This window comes from Gadus morhua, chromosome 9 (genome assembly GCF_902167405.1).
Source record: "Gadus morhua chromosome 9, gadMor3.0, whole genome shotgun sequence".
Lineage (NCBI taxonomy): Eukaryota > Metazoa > Chordata > Actinopteri > Gadiformes > Gadidae > Gadus > Gadus morhua.
In genome coordinates this window covers 82,279-103,506 of record NC_044056.1, presented here as the reverse complement: position 1 = coordinate 103,506, position 21,228 = coordinate 82,279, and the positions used below count along the sequence as shown (strand labels likewise).

Sequence of the window (21,228 nt, the reverse complement as noted above, 5' to 3'; positions counted from 1 at the left end):
CCTGTTATATTAAGCACAGAACAAGACCTAATATGGCACTTAGTGTACACACTTAATGTACGCACTTAATCTACATTGCACTTATTCATGGTACTTAATTGTGTAGCATCTGCAGTAGCTGCTATCACTGCTGTACACGGGGAGTGGGTGAGCCTAGCGACTGTTAGCACTGGCACCTGGTTCTATCATGGCTGTAACACGGGGAATGGGTTATGCTAGCGATTGTTAGCACTGGCACTTGGTTCTATGTACATCTTTACTGTAATGACAGCGATGTATTGTTTCACTTCTTTTGACAAATGTACTTATTGTAAGTCGCTTTGGATAAGAGCGTCTGCTAAATGTAAATATGGTGTGGAACATGCTTTAACGCCCGACTTGAGCGAAACAGGCTCGGATAAGCAATGCTTAAAGACCCCTTCCAAAAAGCGCTTGCCTGCTCTGTCCAGTGGCTGGGTGAGTTGTTGGTAGATCAATATTAAACCCTTCCCTCTGGGTTAGATGAGCCCGTACTTCAATGACCCACCAATCTCAATCAGTGTTGGGCCAAACCAAACCGCAGGCCAACCGGTCATCTAGAGCAGTGGTTCTCAAACTTTTTACTATGAGTACCACCTTAGAAATGATTTGGCTCTCCAAGTACCACCGGAATTAAAATAAAGGCATTAATATTAATAACACGATTTATTATTCACATAACTTGACTTGACTGAAGCAACCGACTGTCTATAACTCATGTATTGTATTTAAACACTTGCAACGGGATAATACTAACAATTGAACAACTGCCTCAATAGGGCTACCCAGCAAATGGGGATATCATCTGGCATATAACATACCAGTCAATCTAGTGAGGTTATTAACAAGTATACTGCATCAAAACATTCAAAGAATTGAACATGAATATTTAAATACTGGAGTCAAACAGTCCTGTTATAAGTAATCATGCGCAGCAAAGAGAGAAATCATGTGTACTGCGATAACACTGTAATCAAACTATCATGAGTAAGAACAAGTGTATCATAGAAAAACAACGTATTCAGTATTAAAAAATACTGCAGTAAGTGCCATAAGGTCAGAATATCAACTATGTTTAGGTTTGAAGGAGAATGTACTCAGGCACACATTGAAAATTAGGCCTATCATGCTTAGTGGGAGGGGTGTGATGTCTGGGTCGATTGAGGTTAGCTTTAGCCTCAGACTTGGTTCAGTATCCAACCTGCTTCCAGCACACAAGTTGAGGGGGGATGGCATCCCCCTTTGGAATTAAAATTATCAAAATCATCCCCCTTCTGAAACAGCCATCCCCCCTTCCCATCCCCTGTTTTTTTATCAATTAATGTGGAAATATTACCACCATTTCATTATAGCGGTTTCCTTTTTCAATTCGGCGCAAGCAACGTTACTTTTCCCAGGGACAGATTTGACAGCGATACTGCATTCTCGGGCAGTATGCTATTGCGCAAGCACGCAGTCGTACTTGCGCAATAGTGCCTTCCCGAGCTCTCATTCCACACCGTACGAAACTGACACTGGTAGCGTGAAGCAGTCTCTGCATCTCAGACATCGCTTCCGCAGGCAACTCTGTCCCCTTTTCTCCCTTTCATTCCAACCCGTGAGCAACGCTAGTCTCCCTTCTCTTCCGAATGCATTTTTTTAAAAAAATAATAAGAATCAGTTTTTAAAATCCCTAAATGTGATGCATGCCTCCGAATCGTGTGATGCGTCCGATCGGCTGCGTTTTTGGGGATAAATTAAGAGCGATGACATGATGACAGTAGTCATCGCTCTTATTTGCGACCATTTGCGACCAAGAGAAGCCTGGTCGCAAATGGAATGAGAAAGCGCACAGCCTTGTCTGAAAGCGCAGGATATTCGCTGCGTCGCTGCATCCAAAAGTCCAGAAATGTCTGGCCTCTGAAAGCAGACTTTCAACGTCTCGTCACAGGACGATTTTGCAAAAATGTTGCTTCCCCTACTCGTCGTCACAGCAGTTAGTCAATGCAGGTTTAAGATGATTGCATATGATGGGTACATGGCCTAGGGATGGGCACGAGTAAACTCGAGTGATCGAAGGAAATCCTCGAGGATCAATCGAAATCGAGTACTCGTTTAATCAAATCTATTTTTAGAATGCAACGCATCTGCAGCAGGAATAGGCCTGATGATGAACGGCAATATTACCAACCAAACATGTAATGCTTATTCTCCATCAAAACAGTCAGCGTTATCAGAGTATTCATTATTTATTTTTGCAAACGTTCAAAACACATTTTCCTTACAAAAATAAATAGGCCTATGCGTCTCACAATTTAAATCATGTCGAACCAAGGCCTGTAACAGTTAAAAAAAAACTAAAACGAAACAAGTAGCCTAACCATTGCAAATAATTTAAAGCTGCAAATAAAACGGCAGCAAATGGACTATGGATTACGCGTTGTGATCTTCTCTACACGGCCGGGATTACGGCTGCGTCTTGCGGCGGTTAAAATAGCCGACACACTTGGTCTGCTTTCCCGAACTCACCGGGGGCCTGCCCGTAATTCCGACGCCTCATTGTTCCGACGTCTCAATGTTCCGAAATATTTCCCATTAGATCGACATGCCACTATTCCGACGGTTCAATGTTCCGAAAACGAAACCCATTGGTCCGAAGGTCCGTTAGTCCGACTTTTCAAAAAGGAGGCGCATTAGGCCGACGGTTCAATATGCCGAATAGGAAAAATAGTTTTATACCTCGCTCGCTCCCTCTCTCACTCTCACTCTCTGTGTGTGTGTGTGTGTGTGTGTGTGTGTGTGTGTGTGTGTGTGTGTGTGTGTGTGTGTGTGTGTGTGTGTGTGTGTGTGTGTGTGTGTGTGTGTGTGTGTGTGTGTGTGTGTGTTCGTGCCCGTGTTGAGAATTAGACCTCCGCTCTCTGTCCATGGTGCTGCAACACCGTGTCGAAATGAAGTGAAGCGTTGTCTTTTTGCCCTCCAAAATTCATCGTGAACGTGATATGTAGGCCTAGGTTGTATTTTGGAGACAGAGAGAGAGGGAGAGGGAGCGAGCGAGGTATACAACTATTTTTCCTATTCGGCATATTGAACCGTCGGCCTAATGCGCCTCCTTTTCGAAAAGTCGGACTAACGGACCTTCGGACCAATGGGTTTCGTTTTCGGAACATTGAACCGTCGGAATAGTGACATGTCGATCTAATGGGAAATATTTCGGAACATTGAGACGTCGGAACAATGAGGCGTCGGAATTACGGCACGGCACCAACTCACCGTTGTGTTTCAGGAGCATATGTTGCCGCCTTACTTGTATGCCTAGTAGCTACTCTGGTAGCTCGATTTCGCTTGGCATATTTTACATTTCACCTTATGATCTCCTATTTCTTTAAAGTAGGCCTATTTCAATTCTTCGCTGCGCTTTGCTTTAACCGCCATCTCTTAACTTTTTGAATTCTGGCGTGCCTGCACACGGCACGGAACGCGCCACACAGAAATGGATACATTTAATTTGCTTTGTGCCCACGGCATACGTTAGTGGCGCCGCACAGAAAATTGATACATTTGCTTCAGAAAACTTTGTTTGTTTGTGTGTATGCAAACTCGAGTTTGCCTGTCCACCAACCGAGTTCATTTGTAACGAGTAGTACTCGAGTTATCGATTCCCCACGCCCATCCCTGATTTTTTTTTTAACGGTTGCTTCAACTTCAAAAAATTGCTTCAAAAAATCGTTCATACTCCGCGTACCACTAGAGGGCGCTCGCGTACCACAAGTGGTACGCGTACCACAGATTGAGAACGGCTGATCTAGAGCTCATAAGAGCGGCTGTGAACTCCTTCATGTAAAGTTGTCATGGTATGTTGCTCGCATGGCTATTTAAAACAGTCCTTAAAGTCAGAATGTGTACATTGAGCCACTCTGAGTAAGCATGCAGAAGCCTTTCAGTATTTAAAGTATAGCATCCACTTAAACTGACTGTTTAAGTGGATAGTATGTTAGGGTTAAGGTTGTGTTTATCCCCTATTCACACTGCCCCCCCCCCCCGTATGTTAGGGTTAAGGTTGTGTTCATCCCCTATTCACACTGCCCCCCCCCCCCGTATGTTAGGGTTAAGGTTGTGTTCATCCCCTATTCACACTGCCCCCCCCCCCCCCCCCCGTATGTTCCCTCCAGCCCTGCGTCAGAGAGCCTGGAGGCCGCTCTCAACACGCTGTCCCGTGCCCTGGAGGACAACAGCAGCAACGCTGAGATCTGGTGCCACTACCTGTCCCTGTTCTCCAGACGCGGCAGCTGGAAGGAGGTGCAGGAGATGTGCGAGATGGCCGTGGAGAACGCCCCCGACCCCCAAGTCTGGTGGAGAGTGAGTGCCCCTAATGACCAATAATTACGTATATTACAAGGATATAATATAAGTGATAAAATACATTAAGTCTTATTATACACAAAAGCCTGAATCAAATCCAATCTTCACATCAAGTTAAGTGCAATAGTCAGAGTTATACGACGCTCCAGGTGTAGTTTGGTGAACTGCTTGTTGTGTGTAGTCGGTGGGTTGGTCCTAATCTCCCCTCTCTCCCTCCAGTATCTGAACCTGGAGAGCTCGTTCGAGGGCAAGGACTACGTGTGCGACCGGCTTCTGCGCTTCCTCGTTGCCAGGGCGACGTCGGACGGCGTCACAGAGAAGCTGTCCTTCCAGCTGCTGGAGACGCTGCTCTACCGGGTGGACCTGAACATCTTCACCGGCCGCATCGGGGGCGCCCTGGCCATCCTACAGGTGACTGACCTGACCAGACTCTCCAGCCGTTAGTGGCCTACTGGATAGCATCACCAACCCATTACGGTCCTGTGCCGACGTTTAGCCTGTTAGCCTTCACCACGGTGGTTAAACAGTAAGCCCTGTTCCTGAAGAGAAGATGGGTCATATCTTAGTCATGTTCTGCTACTGAATGACACTTAAGTCCCAAGTTCAGATGGTTCAGTACAAGTCTTGGATTTGATCGGAACTCTGAACGCTTTGCAACTAACCAATTCAAAACTTTCTTTACCGTGTTCGAAAGCCCCTTCGCCCCGTCGAAAAGGTTTGCTCTGTACTCGCTTATTGCTTTCGCTTGCTTTGCACATGTCAGACATGCCAAGTCTTTCTGTGATGATGTAGTGCCCTTTCTGCGCCTGCCTCTAGTGGTCCGGTTGGGCTCGGGCCGCTGTTAGAAAGAGCAGAGAATGGTACCATGCTCCAAGTATAAACCTGTCTCCTCCCAATGCACTCAAACAAATCAATGAAATCAGGTTCTTGTTTATTTTCCTACCAGAATTCCTTGAAGTCGGCCAGCGAGAGGTGCATCGCGGAGCACCTGACGGCCAGCGACCGCACGCTGCTCTGGCTCTCCTACATCCACCTGACGGAGTTCGACTGCCTGCCGTCCTGCCTGTACGACCCGGCCGCCTCGGGCCCTGGCCGGCTGGTCAGCAGGGAGCCCTTCCAGCTACCCTGGAGGTCTGCCCAGGACATCAGCACGCCGCCCCAGAGCCTGGTGGCTCTGTTCCAAGGTAGCCGGCTCAGACGTACCGGGGCTGGGTTGGTCATGGGGCCGAGAGTTTTGACTTGGAGTTGGTGTGGAACATTTTGTCGCTGGCTGGCTCGCTGTAGGCTCATTCAGAACAAGGGCGTCGATTCCAAGGCCTTCCATTCATCACCTGATCCAGGTTATACGATACCAAAAGGTGCAACTCCTGTGTCCTATCGGGTTACCGTTGTTTTGAAGAAGCCAATCACCAACTACATACTCCCTCTCTAAGTGGATCAACAGGTTTGATGGGATACCTGGGTTAGATTGGCAAACACAGACCAATTGTTCTGGGTAGGATCGTCATTTTTTGAATGATGCATGAAAGAAGGTCAATTTAATGCTAATCCCAACCCCCGATTCAGGTATTCACAACATTGAGGGGTTAGAGCCAGAGGTCTGGCAGGGAGGGGGTTGAGTACAGGATGAGGGTGAAACCATATTAACTCTGACTGAATCAGTACATTCTTCTTCACAACCAAACCCCTTTGTTCCCTCCGTCTCTCCGGTGTCAAGAAGTGTCGCACTTCAAACACCTGGATGGACTGAGATGGATTCTATGAACCAATCAGTGAAGAGATCGCCTGATTGGGAAGAAATTAGCCGTGAACGGTGTTAAATATGAATTGGCTCATTCCCGGGCAATTCCACTGAAATAATGGCTCTTGTATCTCACCTACAGCCCATTTTAAGTGGAGCTTTAAAGGACAATTCCAGTTTTACCAAATGCGAAATAAAACACGACAAACTATTTTGCTACAATACTTGATTTGGAACATCAACGAACACCGCTTACCACTCGGTGAGTTGCACATTTCTGAAATAGAATGTCTGAAGCAGGCAGGGGTGATTCTGAATGAGCCAAATACCCGAGACAGGACCTGTAGCCACAATTTCGGTGTCAACCACTCCATTGCAACCTCGACAAAACCGAAAGGGGGCTCAATGTGCTAAATACTGGAATTGTCCATTCAGGGAACGTTGTTTCTCTCCCTGACCAGATGCCATCCTTCAGTGCACGGATGAGAAGCTGCCGGCTGCAGAGAGGGTGACGGCCTGCCTTCCTCTGCACACAAACCTCCTCTGCCTCAACCGCCTCCTTGGAAGGTCAGTCTTCCTTGGCTGCCTTGCTGGTTAGGGTTACCAGGGTAACCCTAACCCTTGCTGGGCTTCCAAGCCAGCGATGTTATCGCCTTCTTTGGCTCAGATCTAAATATAGTCACGTCCAATATCTAAATAAGTTACCAAATAAAATAACGTATTCAGAATGATATTTATTAGGGCTGAACGATTAATCGTTTCAAACCGACATCGCGATGTAATAAAGCGCAATATGAAAATCGCAAAGGCTGTGATAAAAAAGAAAAAAATGGATTTCTTACTTATACTGTCTGGAGATCAATAATCTTCATATTTAGATTTTCATTTGTTACTATAAAGATTAGTTAAATAAAGATTTTAGAATGTCAATTCATCTCAACACTTCCAAAGCTTCCAATGTTGTGTTGGTCATACTATAGAATGATTTATTGCTTGTTTAGTAATTGATACAGAACATAAGGAACTTAAAAGAAAAAAAAATTGCATACTGAATCGCAATATTGGTCGAAATAATCGCAATTAGATTATTTCCCCAAATCGTCCAGCCCTACTAGTTATCATGTCATCAACCTATATCTTTTATGATGTCAGCGTTGGGTGTTCTGGGACTGATCTGTGTGTCCTGCCCCAGGTTTAGGGTTAGGGTTAGGGTGTTCTGGGACTGATCTGTGTGTCCTGCCCCAGGTTTAGGGTTAGGGTTAGGGTGTTCTGGGACTGATCTGTGTGTCCTGCCCCAGGTTTAGGGTTAGGGTTAGGGTGTTCTGGGACTGATCTGTGTGTCCTGCCCCAGGCTGGAGGAGGCGGTGCAGCTGTGCGAGCCCCTGCTGGAGGCGTGTCCCGTGGCGTGCGAGCTGCGGGACGCCCTGGCAGACCTCCACCAACGCCAGGGCAACGGCGAGCAGGCGGTCACCGTCTGGCTGCACGCGCTGGCCGAGTGTCCCAACAACGCGCAGATCTTCTACCACACCTGCCGCTTCCTCATGGCCCAGGTGAGTCCCGCCTCGACTGCCGGTAACCCCCGGCAACCATGCCGTTCACAGGTTCACGTCCCACCGGAAGTAACCAGCGGCCGTTATTGTTTAGGTGTTTTTGTAGCAACTTGAATGCAGACTATTCTTGGGCCCCTTCCACAAGGAAAGATTTTTTTGCGAAAACGCATCCGTCTTGTGCCTTTGGGCCCACCGCCCAGACGAATCCGGCTTCGCTGGCCGAAAACTGTCTTTTTTTGAAACCATGTCCAGATGAAAACGGCCCTATTCGTTTTCGTGTTCGGATTCGTGTTGACGTGTGATACGCAAGCGCAGACGTCATCACCCCCCACCAACTGGGCGACTGGCCTTTTTTTCGTTCGATTTGTATTATTTTTGTAGCTTTAAATACAGCTCCTTGGTCAATGTTATTACTAAATGACATTAAGAAGTATTTTCTACTCAATCTAAAAGGTTTAACAACTGCTTTCCCTTTTTTTTTTGGAGAATCAGCGCAACACAGTGGCCTTGAATATGTACTACAGCGTTTCTAGAGCTCACAAACCGCGGAAAACGGAGGGGAAAAGCTTGATTTTCTCCGGTGTGGAAGGGGCCTTACACTGTTAGGGTTAGGGTTAGACTACTACTACTAATAGGGTTACACTTACCCTAACCCTAAACCCTGTGTTTCTGTCTGTGTAGGACAAGCCCAGCGCCATCCCTCCCCTGTTCGGGGCGTTCTTCCTCTCCCTCTGTGAGGACGAGCAGAACCAGTTGGACCCCCTGGACATCCTGCGGTGAGACCCCTATCCTAACCCCTATCTTAACCCTAACCAAATGAAAGGAGAGGGGGCATAATCAGCTGGGTTGGATGCGTGCGGTCAATACGCTGAATACGTATTGACCGTTTTGGAATTGTTTTTCCAGACACATCCTTGGCCTCCCGACTTCAGTTATATTGAAGGGATCGATCATCAAGAAGCACCTGGAGGAGAAGCTCCTGCCACAGATGCCCTACCTTCACCTGATCCACTGGTGGGTATCTCATCTATCCCTCTTTCTTTTCCTTGTTCTCGGTCCCTTGTTGTCTCTTTTCAAGCCTTCCTATATTTCCTCCATATTCTTCTCTCTCTCCTCCCTATCTCCATGACAACCTACCAACATCCCGTTATGTGTAGTCATCGACCGATGTACAGGCCGTGTACATCGGCCTGTACATGTTGTAACGTTAGAGGGGATCTATGATCCCTGGTCATGTTGTAACGTTAGAGGGGATCTATGATCCCTGGTTATGTTTTAACGTTGGAGGGGATCTATGATCCCTGGGTATGTTGTAACGTTGGAGGGGATCTATGATCCCTGGGTATGTTGTAACGTTAGAGGGGATCTATGATCCCTGGTTATGTTGTAACGTTGGAGGGGATCTATGATCCCTGGTCATGTTGTAACGTTGGAGGGGATCAATGATCCCTGGGTATGTTGTAACGTTAGAGGGGATCTATGATCCCTGGGTATGTTGTAACGTTAGAGGGGATCTATGATCCCTGGTTATGTTGTAACGTTGGAGGGGATCTATGATCCCTGGGTATGTTGTAACGTTAGAGGGGATCTATGATCCCTGGGTATGTTGTAACGTTGGAGGGGATCTATGATCCCTGGGTATGTTGTAACGTTAGAGGGGATCTATGATCCCTGGGTATGTTGTAACGTTGGAGGGGATCTATGATCCCTGGGTATGTTGTAACGTTAGAGGGGATCTATGATCCCTGGGTATGTTGTAACGTTGGAGGGGATCTATGATCCCTGGGTATGTTGTAACGTTAGAGGGGATCTATGATCCCTGGGTATGTTGTAACGTTGGAGGGGATCTATGATCCCTGGTTATGTTGTAACGTTGGAGGGGATCTATGATCCCTGGGTATGTTGTAACGTTGGAGGGGATCTATGATCCCTGGGTATGTTGTAACGTTGGAGGGGATCTATGATCCCTGGGTATGTTGTAACGTTAGAGGGGATCTATGATCCCTGGGTATGTTGTAACGTTGGAGGGGATCTATGATCCCTGGGTATGTTGTAGCGTTAGAGGGGATCTATGATCCCTGGTTATGTTGTAACGTTGGAGGGGATCTATGATCCCTGGGTATGTTGTAACGTTGGAGGGGATCTATGATCCCTGGGTATGTTGTAACGTTAGAGGGGATCTATGATCCCTGGGTATGTTGTAACGTTGGAGGGGATCTATGATCCCTGGTTATGTTGTAACGTTAGAGGGGATCTATGATCCCTGGTTATGTTGTAACGTTGGAGGGGATCTATGATCCCTGGGTATGTTGTAACGTTGGAGGGGATCTATGATCCCTGGGTATGTTGTAACGTTGGAGGGGATCTATGATCCCTGGGTATGTTGTAACGTTGGAGGGGATCTATGATCCCTGGGTATGTTGTAACGTTGGAGGGGATCTATGATCCCTGGGTATGTTGTAACGCGTGCTTTCTGCCCCTCCAGTCGGTGGAACTGGCTCCAGGGCTCCACGGAGGAGACGGCCAGCGCCTTTGAGCGGGCGCTGGGGTCGGCCATGCCTCTGGACCTTCTTCATAAGCTCTGGATGGAGTAAGTCCCCCTCCCCACTCCCAGTCCGACTCCCAGTCCGACTCCCAGTCCGACTCCCAGTCCGACTCCCTGCTCCGACTCCCTGCTCCGACTCCCAGTCCGACTCCCTGCTCCGACTCCCTGCTCCGACTCCCTGCTCCGACTCCCTGCTCCGACTCCCTGCTCCGACTCCCTGTCTGACTCCCAGTCTGACTCCCAGTCTGACTCCCAGTCCGACTCCCAGTCTGACTCCCTGCTCCGACTCCCTGCTCCGACTCCCTGCTCCGACTCCCAGTCTGACTCCCAGTCTGACTCCCTGCTCCGACTCCCTGCTGTGACTCCCAGTCTGACTCCCAGTCTGACTCCCTGCTGTGACTCCTTGCAGCTACCTGCTGTTCAGCAGCTGCCGGCCGGGCGGGGTCCAGGCCCCTAGGGGGCGCTCCAGGGGGCTGTGGGAGCTGGTGCACCGCTGCCTGGGCACCGTGCCTTCCCGGCTGGAGGTCCCCTTCAGCCCCGCCCAGTACTGGAGCTGCTACCGCTTCCACAACAAGGCAAGTCCCCCCCCCCCCCCCTCTGTAGCCTTTATATTGGGGTCCCCTCCACGCGGGGACACAGCAGTACCAGCGCCAGCTGACCTGGTCAACCTCATGACTCAAAGGATCGTTTGGTTATGATTTGATGAGAGTGATAAGTGTTAAGCAGGCCACACTAATGTTATCACCCTCTCATTTCTTTCTAGTATATTTATTAGGGCTGTAACGATACACAAACTCACGATTCGGTTTGTATCACGATTTTTGACCCACGGTTCGATACATCCCACAATTTTTTTACATTTAAAAAGCATTTTATTTAAACAACACTTATATACCGATTAACAAATAATTTGGAACACTGAACAAATTTGAACAGAAAGAATACTATTAAAGTATAGCTAAATTAATAAAGAAATAACCAAAGATTGCAGTTGGAGGATGCTTTTTGCTGGTAGGCAAAAACCCTCAACTGTTTGGTTGGTTTAGTCAAATATCCTGATTAGCGCTTCTTATTAGGCTATGTAGCTTAACTAATTACATTATCAGGCCGTATAGAATGCAACATGTTTAATAGCCTAACTTTCAATAGATGGGGAAAAACATGAACTTCTAACATGAACGTCGCAATAACGAGGCATAGTGTTACGAGTAGCATATGTGTGAGTGCGAGAATGTTGGTGTGAATGACGTCAGCGAGAGAGTGGACGAGCGAGGAGAGCGAACGGTAGCGCGTGTGTCTAGTGAAGAAGCGAATGAGTCCGGTAGAATAAAGTACCCATCCTGTCAATAATCGGTGGCCGCTTCATTCCGACCTATAAGCAGACAAACTGCCAGTCAAATCACACAAAACGATAGAGACAGGATCACACAGGCAATTATTTTCGCGCTTGGCCCGCTCTGGATAAATGTCGTTCATATCGCATGAGGACCTCGACGGCTGTGGAGAAATGCAATCCTCCGTAGCCACGGAGAGCTGTCATCACAGAGAGGGCATCTCGTCGCATACTTACGGCATCGATAAGAGGGGGCGCTGTCAGCAGACTATTATTTAGACAAATTATTAGCAAATTTCAATCGGACAATTTGACCGGAGAGTTAGAAAGGGCGTATCGCGCTTCTGCCTCCTCACACCGCGAGACAGGTTCGTGGCTTTGAGTGTCGCGATTTCGGTTTCGATACGCGTATCGTTACAGCCCTAATATTGATATATGTTTTCTGAACATCTGACGATAAAAGATATTGAAGGCTTTAAGTGTCTTCCCACCACCCAGTTTCCAAGTGACTGGTGAAATACTAGAGCACCTTCCATTGTCTGTTGGTTTTCTCGTGGACGTCCAGGTGGTGAACCATTACCTGAGCTGTTTGCTCCCATCCCAGCACGCAATGGTCCTGGAGAAACTCCGCTATGCCATGCCCAACAACGCTGAGCTGGGCCTCAGGTTCGTCCTAGAACCGCCGTCATGCTGGTTGAGAGCACAACCGTGGTTACTTTGGAGAGGGGAAATTACGTGTGTGTGTGTGTGTGTGTGTGTGTGTGTGTGTGTGTGTGGGGGTGGGTGTGTGTGTCTTCACGGTCAAGAGAGCTTGCTGACCTGCTACATCATACATTGATTGCCGGGCGGCCACCCGGAACATGACCAGTTGTTGACCCATGTTGGAGCGCAGTCCGCCCCGCGGGTTCTCCGCCGGCTCTGCCCACAGTCGGGCCTTGTTGTCCAGCTGTGGTTGTGCTCCCGCTCCAGGTTACTGTACCAGGAGTGGCGGGACGGAGGCATGGAACACCTCAAGTTCCAGGCCCGCCTGCTGACCACCAGCCATCCAAAGTGTTTGGCCATCTGGAAAATGTAAGTTGGACTTTTTTTTTACATGTTTCTCCAGGGTTCCCATGGATCCGAATTTAAAAAGTCTTAAATTCATAAATCGAAAAATAAGGCCTTAAATAGCATTAAAAAGTCTTAAATCCATCTTTCAAAAGTCTAAAAATGTTTACGCATGGTAAGTAGGATTTTATGATTGTAATTAGTCTCAAATCTAAAAAGGAATAGTTAACATTTTCTATATATATAAATTAGGGCTGTAACGATACGCGTATCGAAACCAAATTCGCAACACTCAAAGCCACGAACCTGTCTCGCGGTGTGAGAAGGCAGAAGCGCGATATGCCCTTTCTAACTCTCCGGTCAAATTTTCCGATTGAAATTTGCTAATAATTTGTCTGAATAATAGTCTGCTGACAGCGCCCCCTCTTATCGATGCCGTAAGTCTGCGACGAGATGCCCTCTCTGTGATGACAGCTCTCCGTGGCTACGGAGGATTGCATTTCTCCACAGCCGTCGAAGTCCTCATATGCGATATGAACGACATTTATCCAGAGTGGGCCAAGCGCGAAAAAAATTGCCTGTGTGATCCTGTCTCTATTGTTTTGTGTGATTTGACTGGCAGTTTGTCTGCTTATAGGACGGAATGAAGCGGCCATTATTGACAGGATGGGTACTTTATTCTACCGGACTCGTTCGCTTCTTCACTAGACACACGCGCTGCCGCTCGCTCTCCTCGCTCGTCCACTCTCTCGCTGACGTCACTCACACACACACATACGCACGCTACCATTCTCGCGCACACACATACGCTACTCGTAAGTAACACTATGCCTCGTTATTGCGACGTTCATGTTAGATGTTCTTGTTTTCCCATCTATTGAAAGTTAGGCTATTAAACATTTTGCATTCTATACGGCCTGATTATGTCATTATTTAAGCTGCATAGCCTAATAAGAAGCGCCAATAGGATATTTGACTAAACCTCCAAACTAGTTGAGGGTTTTTGCTCCAACTACAATCTTTGGTTATTTATTTATTAATCTAGCTATACTTAATAGTATTCTTTCTGTTCAAATCTGTTCAGTGTTCCAAATTATTTGTTATTAAATGTGACATTAAGTTAATTGTTATACAAGTGTTGTTGAAATATAAATATAAATTAATAGCAGTAATGTTGCGCAATCACGAGAGCGGAACCAACAAAACCTTTGTTTTGCGGCCGTGACTCAGATGCACGTCGTTCAGGTGCACGTCGTTCAGGTGCACGTCGTTCAGGTGCACGTCGTTCAGGTGCACGTCGTTCAGGTGCACGTCGTTCAGGTGCGCGTCATTCAGGTGCGCAAGAGGTCATTTTTGTTTCTGTCGAAAAAGCCTACTGATAGTGGAAATATGTTCAAATACATTTTTCCACTAGTGTTTATTGTGTCGATGGTCTCAAATTTCCTTTCAAGTGGCATTAAAAAAGTCTTAAAAAGTCTTAAATTTAACTTCCATTAAGCTGTAGGAACCATGTCCTCCCTCAATCTCGGTCTGTCTCGTAAACGTATCAAGTTAACCCTAGGGTTAGGGTTACCTTGATATAGTTAGGGTTACCTAACCGTATCAAGTTAGGGTTAGGGTAGTCTGGCTGAACGGAAGTGGACAGCGTCTATTGCCTAGCGTCGGATTTGGCCGCGACTCCTCCCCTTCCGGTTGCTGGCGTTCCCGTATTGTGCTCCCCCTCACACTCGGAAACTAGGCAGTATGGCGAGTTCTGAAGAGGACTTTGACAGCGCTGTAAAGTTGGCACATTTGGCTCTTTCCGTCGAAAATTGCAAAGAACTGCAAAAGATTTGCTTACAGCATTTGCTGAGGAAGAAAGATGATCTATTTTGCATGGACACCGCTGCTGCTTCCCGGGCTTAGCCCCGCCCTAGACGATTGTGATTGGTTTAAAGAAATAAAAACAGGCCCGCCCAGTTTCCCCACGGATAGACGGCTCGAGGTAGCGTGGCTCCAGACCATTCTACTCGCGGTAGTTTGGTCTGGCTTTGCGAGACTAGGGTTAGGGTAACCCTAATCGTATCAAGTTAGGGTTAGGGTTACCTAACCCTAACCGTATCAAGCTAGGGTTAGGGTAACCCTAATCGTATCAAGCTAGGGTTAGGGTAACCCTAATCGTATCAAGTTAGGGTTACCTAACCCTAGCCGTATCAAGTTAGGGTTACCTAACCCTAGCCGTATCAAGTTAGGGTTAGGGTTACCTAACCCTAGCTTGATACGGTTAGGGTTACCTAACCCTAACCGTATCAAGCTAGGGTTAGGGTTAGGGTTACCTAACCCTAGCTTGATACGGTTAGGGTTACCTAACCCTAGCTTGATACGGTTAGGGTTACCTAACCCTAACCGTATCAAGCTAGGGTTAGGGTTAGGGTAACCGTATCAAGTTTCGGACAGAAAATCTGATGCGGCTGAAAATCTTCTGTTGCCATTTTCAAAAAAAGTATAGGAGCATTCCTCCCAGTATCCCGTTGTAATGTTGAATGGACGCTGACCGCATGCTTGCTCTGTGTCTCCTGGCAGAGCCATCGCTGTGGAGTGGGAGCTGAAGGAGCGAGCGGAGGTAAGTCCAACAGCCGGGGAAGGGGGTGGAGCTAGAAGGGATGTTGAAGCACTGCCCTGTCGAAGGCTGTGACCCGACACGTGGCCTCCGGTTAAACCGAATAAAGGGCTGATTATGGCTCCGCGTTACGCAACGACCACGCAGACGCTTCCACGCAGCCCTGAACCTTCATGGGTCTGCGTCGGGTTTTAGTGAGCGGACCAATCACAGCCCTCGCTGCTGCGTCGCCTCAACGGAAGGTTAACATTTTTGAAAGGCGCACGTCAGGCCCTTGGGGTGGACACAAGGAGGGACCGCGAGGACGTAAAGGGTCCGTGACCCCCCTGCGATGGGGGAACGTGGGACCATAACCAGCCCTTAGGGGTCCGTGACCCCCCTGCGATGGGGGAACGTGGGACCATAACCAGCCCTTAGGGGTCCGTGACCCCCCTGATTTGGGGGATCGTGGGACCATAACCAGCCCTTAGGGGTCCGTGACCCCCCTGATTTGGGGGATCGTGGGACCATAATCAGCCCTTGACCTTGATCCCACACTTATCTTACGCCAGTTGAATGTGCATATTGTTCTTGGTCCACCCTGGACGGTGTTCAACGCTTTCCAGAACGACTCTTGCTCAACTGTCAAATCCTCATCGTCGTCATGGTCTTCCTCGTCCTGACCGGGCTCCATGATGAAGGGTATTCCCTATTGGTAATGGCCGGGACTACAGGGACGTCTCTGGGTTGACCCAACTGACCCGCTGCTCCCCCCTGCTACGGCTTCTTTCCCTTCTCCATCTCTTTCTACAACTTTACCTTTTTCTCCTTTCATTCTTTGTTGAATTCTTTGGTTTCTATGGTTTATTTGTTTCTTTCTTTTCACATTATTACTTTCCTTCCTTCCATCCGTCCTTCCTTCCTTTTCTTCTGCTCATGTATTTACTGCAGGTGCGTCTCCTGTATCGGCAGGTCCTCCGCCATCTACCGCTGTGTGCTGCCCTGTGGAAAGATGTAAATCTCTCAACACACACACGCACACACAAACACACGCATATTCAGGCAGTCATCCAGGTGTTACACAAACTGCACCTGACTTCAAATTCAGCCGCTCTCCTTTTTGTTTCAGGTTTGTCTGTTTTTGATCTGCTCATATTGTTGCTCATGGTTTTGACTCCTGTTTTAGAACGTGATTCACCTGCTCCTCCTCTTCTTCCGTGTCTCTCTCTCTATCATTCTCTTGTCTCTCTCCATCTCTCCTCTCATTCCCTATCTTCCTGTCTCGCCTCTCATTCCCTCTCTTCCTGTCTCGCCTCATTCCCTCTCTTCCTGTCTCTCCTCTCATCCCCTCTCCCTGTCTCTCTCTTCCTGTCCCTCCTCTCATCCCCTCTCCCTGTCTCTCTCTTCCTGTCTCTCCTCTCATCCCCTCTCCCTGTCTCTCTCTTCCTGTCTCTCCTCTCATCCCCTCTCCCTGTCTCCCTCTTCCTGTCTCTCCTCATCCCCTCTCCCTGTCTCTCTCTTCCTGTCTCTCCTCTCATCCGCTCTCCCTGTCACTCTCTTCCTGTCTCTCCTCTCATCCTCTCTTCCTGTCTCCCCTCTCATCCCCTCTCCCTGTCTCTCTCTTCCTGTATCTCCTCTCATCCCCTCTCCCTGTCTCTCTCTTCCTGTCTCTCCTCTCATCCCCTCTCCCTGTCTCTCCTCTCATCCCCTCTCCCTGTCTCTCTCTTCCTGTCTCTCCTCTCATCCCCTCTCCCTGTCTCTCTCTTCCTGTCTCTCCTCTCATCCCCTCTCCCTGTCACTCTCTTCCTGTCTCTCCTCTCATCCTCTCTTCCTGTCTCCCCTCTCATCCCCTCTCCCTGTCTCTCTCTTCCTGTCTCTCCTCTCATCCCCTCTCCCTGTCTGTCTCTCCTCATCCCCTCTCCCTGTCTCTCTCTTCCTGTCTCTCCTCATCCCCTCTCCCTGTCTCTCATCCCCTCTCCCTGTCTCTCTCTTCCTGTCTCTCCTCATCCCCTCTCCCTGTCTCTCTCTTCCTGTCTCTCCTCATCCCCTCTCCCTGTCTCTCTCTTCCTGTCTCTCCTCTCATCCCCTCTCCCTGTCTCTCTCTTCCTGTCTCTCATTCTCTCTCTTCCTGTCTCTCATTCACTCTCTTCCTGTCTCTCCCCTCATCCCCTCTCCCTGTCTCCCCTCTCATCCCCTCTCCCTGTCTCTCTCTTCCTGTCTCCCCTCTCATCCCCTCTCCCTGTCTCTCTCTTCCTGTCTCTCTCTTCCTGTCTCCTCTCATTCCCTCTCCCTGTCTCTCCTCTCTTCCTGTCTCTCCTCTCATTCCCCCTTCCTGTCTCTCCTCATCCCCTCTCCCTGTCTCTCTCTTTCTGTCTCTCCTCTCATCCCCTCTCCCTGTCTCTCTCTTCCTGTCTCTCCTCTCATCCCTCTCCCTGTCTCTCTGCTCTCCAGCGCCTGTTGTTCCAAGCGGCGGAGGGAGGTAATTCTGATAAGCTGAGGAAACTGGGGGACAGGTGTCGAGAGCTGGGAGTGAGTCTAAATGAGCCACTAAGTTTAGGCCCCGCCCAAACTCAGGGAGACCATACATGAAGCAGGCTGAGACCCATCCCACCCCCCCTCCCCCCACACTACCCCCCCACCACCCTCCCCATACCATTTATCTTAAGTATAAACAAAGCAATCTATCTTAAGGTTCGACCGACCACTGCCAAGTAAGGTAAAGCAGAATCAGAGTGGAGGGGGTGGCGGGGGGGTGGCTGGGAGGGGGGGCGACTCCCCCCTCTCCTCCCCCTCCTCCTCCTCCTCTCCCCCAACCCCTCCCCCCCTCCTGCAGCCAATGAGGGGGCACCGCTTCGGCACGGAGGCCAATGAACTTCCTCTGATTGTCAGAACTCTCTGGGCTGCTAGTGTCGGCCTCCCAGCGCGACCGTAAGTATAGTCCCTGACCGGGGACTCCGCTGCCTTGTTAGCCTGTCGTTTTTAATTTCTCTGTCTCCCCCCCCCCCCCCCCCCCCCCTCTCCATCCCCACCCCACCCCCCACCTCCTCGTTGCGTTTTCTGTATTGTATTGTCACTTGTGGATTTTTGCTTTCTATTATCCTTTCTGCCTGGGTGGGGGTGGGTGGCGTTCGGACAGACCGCCGGCACCTCACTGTGGGTTTATTTCAAATACTGTGTTTTTTAAAGGAGCTATTTACCCCCCCCCCCTCTCTGCTAGTGATGCTGCTGCCACTCTTTTTATTTTTTTTCGCCCGTTTCCATGGAATAACAATTGACAATTTATCCGCAATTTTTTAAGTAACCAAACAAGGGCGGGTGGAGGGGGGGGGGGGGGGGGGTTGAAATTGGCCGCTGCTAGTATTCTGTCATGGTATTTGTGAGACTGACGCCAAGACTGCACAATGCTGTGACTGTCGTCTACCAGCCGACCAATGGGGGAGGCCCTTTTAGACGAGCGGCATTAGTCGTCGGGCGGAAGAGCCGGTCAGGAGCTCGTCCAATCCTTTTTTTGTTTTTTGTTTTTATTGTTTTGGTTGAAATTATATTATTATCGATGAAAAAAGTATTAGTCGGGAACGGAGGGCTCACTTCCTTCCAATGTTCTTTTTTTGTATGTTTGAAAATGTTTATTAAATTATTTTCTAATGAAAGTCTTGTCTCGTGTTTTTATTTCATTTTGTCACACAAACCACGAGCCAAAGAGCGGAGGTTTATCGGGTTGACAGGTTTTATTACGGGTCCTGGTAAAGGCTACATTCACCTCGGTACACTTATTGCCATGGTGGTGAGGAAATCACATAGTTTCAGACATTGCAGTCTTTTAAGAGTCTCATCCCTCATTTAAGGCGGGTTTCAAGTTCTGATGAGACAACTGAACTCTGTTATACTATGTAGCAAAAGCCTTGATATAATCTTAACTGGTTATGACAATAGCTTGGAGTCTGTCTTCAGGGTTTTAATTAAACCCTTCATTCAAACGATGAAGTGCACGATAAATTAGTTATTTATATAGCCATGTCATATTTCTCATTCGTTTATTCGTATTGTTAAAAACCTTTTAGTATTTGATGACCATCTTCTATCTGACCTGATGGTAATGGTAGCCTGTGCATATCTTTATATTTTATGAGGTCTATGAAAACCTTTTGTAGTTTAATGTTTTCATATCGCTTGATCCTTTCAATTGTACCAATTCAAAATGCATATTTATTAAAAGAAAATGGTAATAGTTATGACCGTGTCCTAAATGATTAGTGGGCTGAGACCAGTCCGCAGACTGCTCAAACCTTTAAAAACGTCTTCAACATCAATTGCCTCTCAAGGTCTACTGCAATGACTTCACAAGAATTATTGTCCCCGTCATCTTGTCATGACTAAGTCAAACCAAACGGACAAAAACACTTCTGCCAGGCATTTTAAATTAAAATAACCTTTTATTGTCCACAATGAAACCCTTGGTTAATAAAGTCGAACAGGAACACATGAAAGTGATTTAAATGAACCATGGATGAGAGTGAACTTACTGGACACAAATTGCGTGGAAAGTTTATAACGCAGTGACTGGAGACCTTGGTTACGTTTCCCTTTGCTTTGGTTGTATGTGTGTGATCATAATGTGTTCGTAGTTCAAGTCGAAACATTCCTTGAGGGAAAACATTTGGCTTTTATTTGAACATGTCTCCAACACACACACAGCACCTGAAGCATAAGGTAGAGATTGACCTGGAAACAATTCCTTCTGCCTTCTGAGAATAAGAACGCATTTGTGAGCCTGTCTGCACCAACGGGTGGGGGGGGTCTCGGCACCATCGGGTGGGGGGGTCTGCACCATCGGGGGGGGGGGGGGTCTGTGCACCATCGGGGGGGGGGGTCTGTGCACCATCGGGGGGGGGGGTCTCTGCACCATCGGGTGGGGGGGGTCTGTGCACCATCGGGTGGGGGGGTCTGCACCATCGGGGGGGGGGGGGGTCTGTGCACCATCGGGGGGGGGTCTGTGCACAATTGGGGGGGGGGTCTGTGCACCATCGGGTGGGGGGGTCTGTGCACCATCGGGGGGGGGTCTGTGCACCATCGGTGGGGGGGGTCTGTGCACCATCGGGGGGGGGGGTCTGCACCATCGGGGGGGGGGGGGTCTCTGCACCATCGGGTGGGGGGGTCTGTGCACCATCGGGTGGGGGGGTCTGCACCATCGGGGGGGGGGGGGTCTGTGCACCATCGGGGGGGGGGGGTCTGTGCACCATTGGGGGGGGGGGTCTGTGCACCATCGGGTGGGGGGGTCTGTGCACCATCGGGGGGGGGGTCTGTGCACCATCGGGGGGGGGGGGCTGTGCACCATCGGGGGGGGGGTCTGTGCACCATCGGGGGGGGGGTCTCTGCACTATCGGGGGGGGGGGGTCTCTGCACCATCGGGGGGGGGTCTCTGCACCATCGGGGGGGGGGGGTCTCTGCACCATCGGGGGGGGGTCTGTGCACCATCGGGTGGGGGGGTCTGTGCACCATCGGGTGGGGGGGGTCTCTGCACCATCGGGTGGGGGGGTCTGTGCACCATCGGGGGGGGGGGGGTCTGTGCACCATCGGGTGGGGGGGTCTGTGCACCATCGGGTGGGGAGGTCTGTGCACCATCGGGGGGGGGGGGGTCTGTGCACAATCGGGTGGGGGGGTCTTTGCACCATCGGGGGGGGTCAGTGTTTCCGATCTCCAGGTCGGCCCAGGTGTGGCTCCGCCCCCTGCAGGTGGAGGAGAGCGTAGAGCAGCGGGTCCAGCATGGCGGGCAGGGCTGAGAGGAGGAGGGCCGGGGCCCCTCCCGCCGGCTGTAGGATGGGGGCGGTCCAACCCGTGACAGAGGAGCCCTCGGCCAACCAGAGCAGAGCTTCTGCCGCGGAGAGCGCGGCGTTGGCCAGCAGCAGGCAGGTGACGGCGTGCGCGTTGCCGAGCGCCGGCCAGGGCCGCTGGGTCGCCGTGTTCCTGTCCCGCTGGGTCGCCGTGTTCCTGTCCCGCTGGCGGCGGCGGAGGACCAGCCCGTGGAAGGCCGTTAGCAGCAGGTACCCGGCGCAGCTGAGAGCGACCCGGGCCGCGTCG

General features: G+C 49.5%; 1 protein-coding gene across 1 annotated transcript in view; it reads left to right on the top strand.

Annotated features, from left to right (window-relative positions):
* The window catches only part of zfc3h1 (zinc finger C3H1-type containing), a 36,466-nt gene extending 17,666 nt beyond the window's left edge, over positions 1 to 18,800 (top strand). The window contains exons 23-36 of the mRNA XM_030365668.1: positions 4,167 to 4,353; positions 4,576 to 4,767; positions 5,303 to 5,540; positions 6,559 to 6,664; positions 7,449 to 7,647; positions 8,329 to 8,423; positions 8,554 to 8,661; positions 10,133 to 10,237; positions 10,602 to 10,767; positions 12,091 to 12,191; positions 12,495 to 12,596; positions 15,135 to 15,174; positions 16,102 to 16,164; positions 17,602 to 18,800. Of these exons, the coding sequence (XP_030221528.1) occupies positions 4,167 to 4,353; positions 4,576 to 4,767; positions 5,303 to 5,540; positions 6,559 to 6,664; positions 7,449 to 7,647; positions 8,329 to 8,423; positions 8,554 to 8,661; positions 10,133 to 10,237; positions 10,602 to 10,767; positions 12,091 to 12,191; positions 12,495 to 12,596; positions 15,135 to 15,174; positions 16,102 to 16,164; positions 17,602 to 17,739 (1,840 nt within the window). The 3' untranslated portion in view covers positions 17,740 to 18,800. The remainder of the gene's footprint in view (positions 1 to 4,166; positions 4,354 to 4,575; positions 4,768 to 5,302; positions 5,541 to 6,558; positions 6,665 to 7,448; positions 7,648 to 8,328; positions 8,424 to 8,553; positions 8,662 to 10,132; positions 10,238 to 10,601; positions 10,768 to 12,090; positions 12,192 to 12,494; positions 12,597 to 15,134; positions 15,175 to 16,101; positions 16,165 to 17,601) is intronic.
* The last annotated feature ends 2,428 nt before the right edge of the window (positions 18,801 to 21,228 follow it).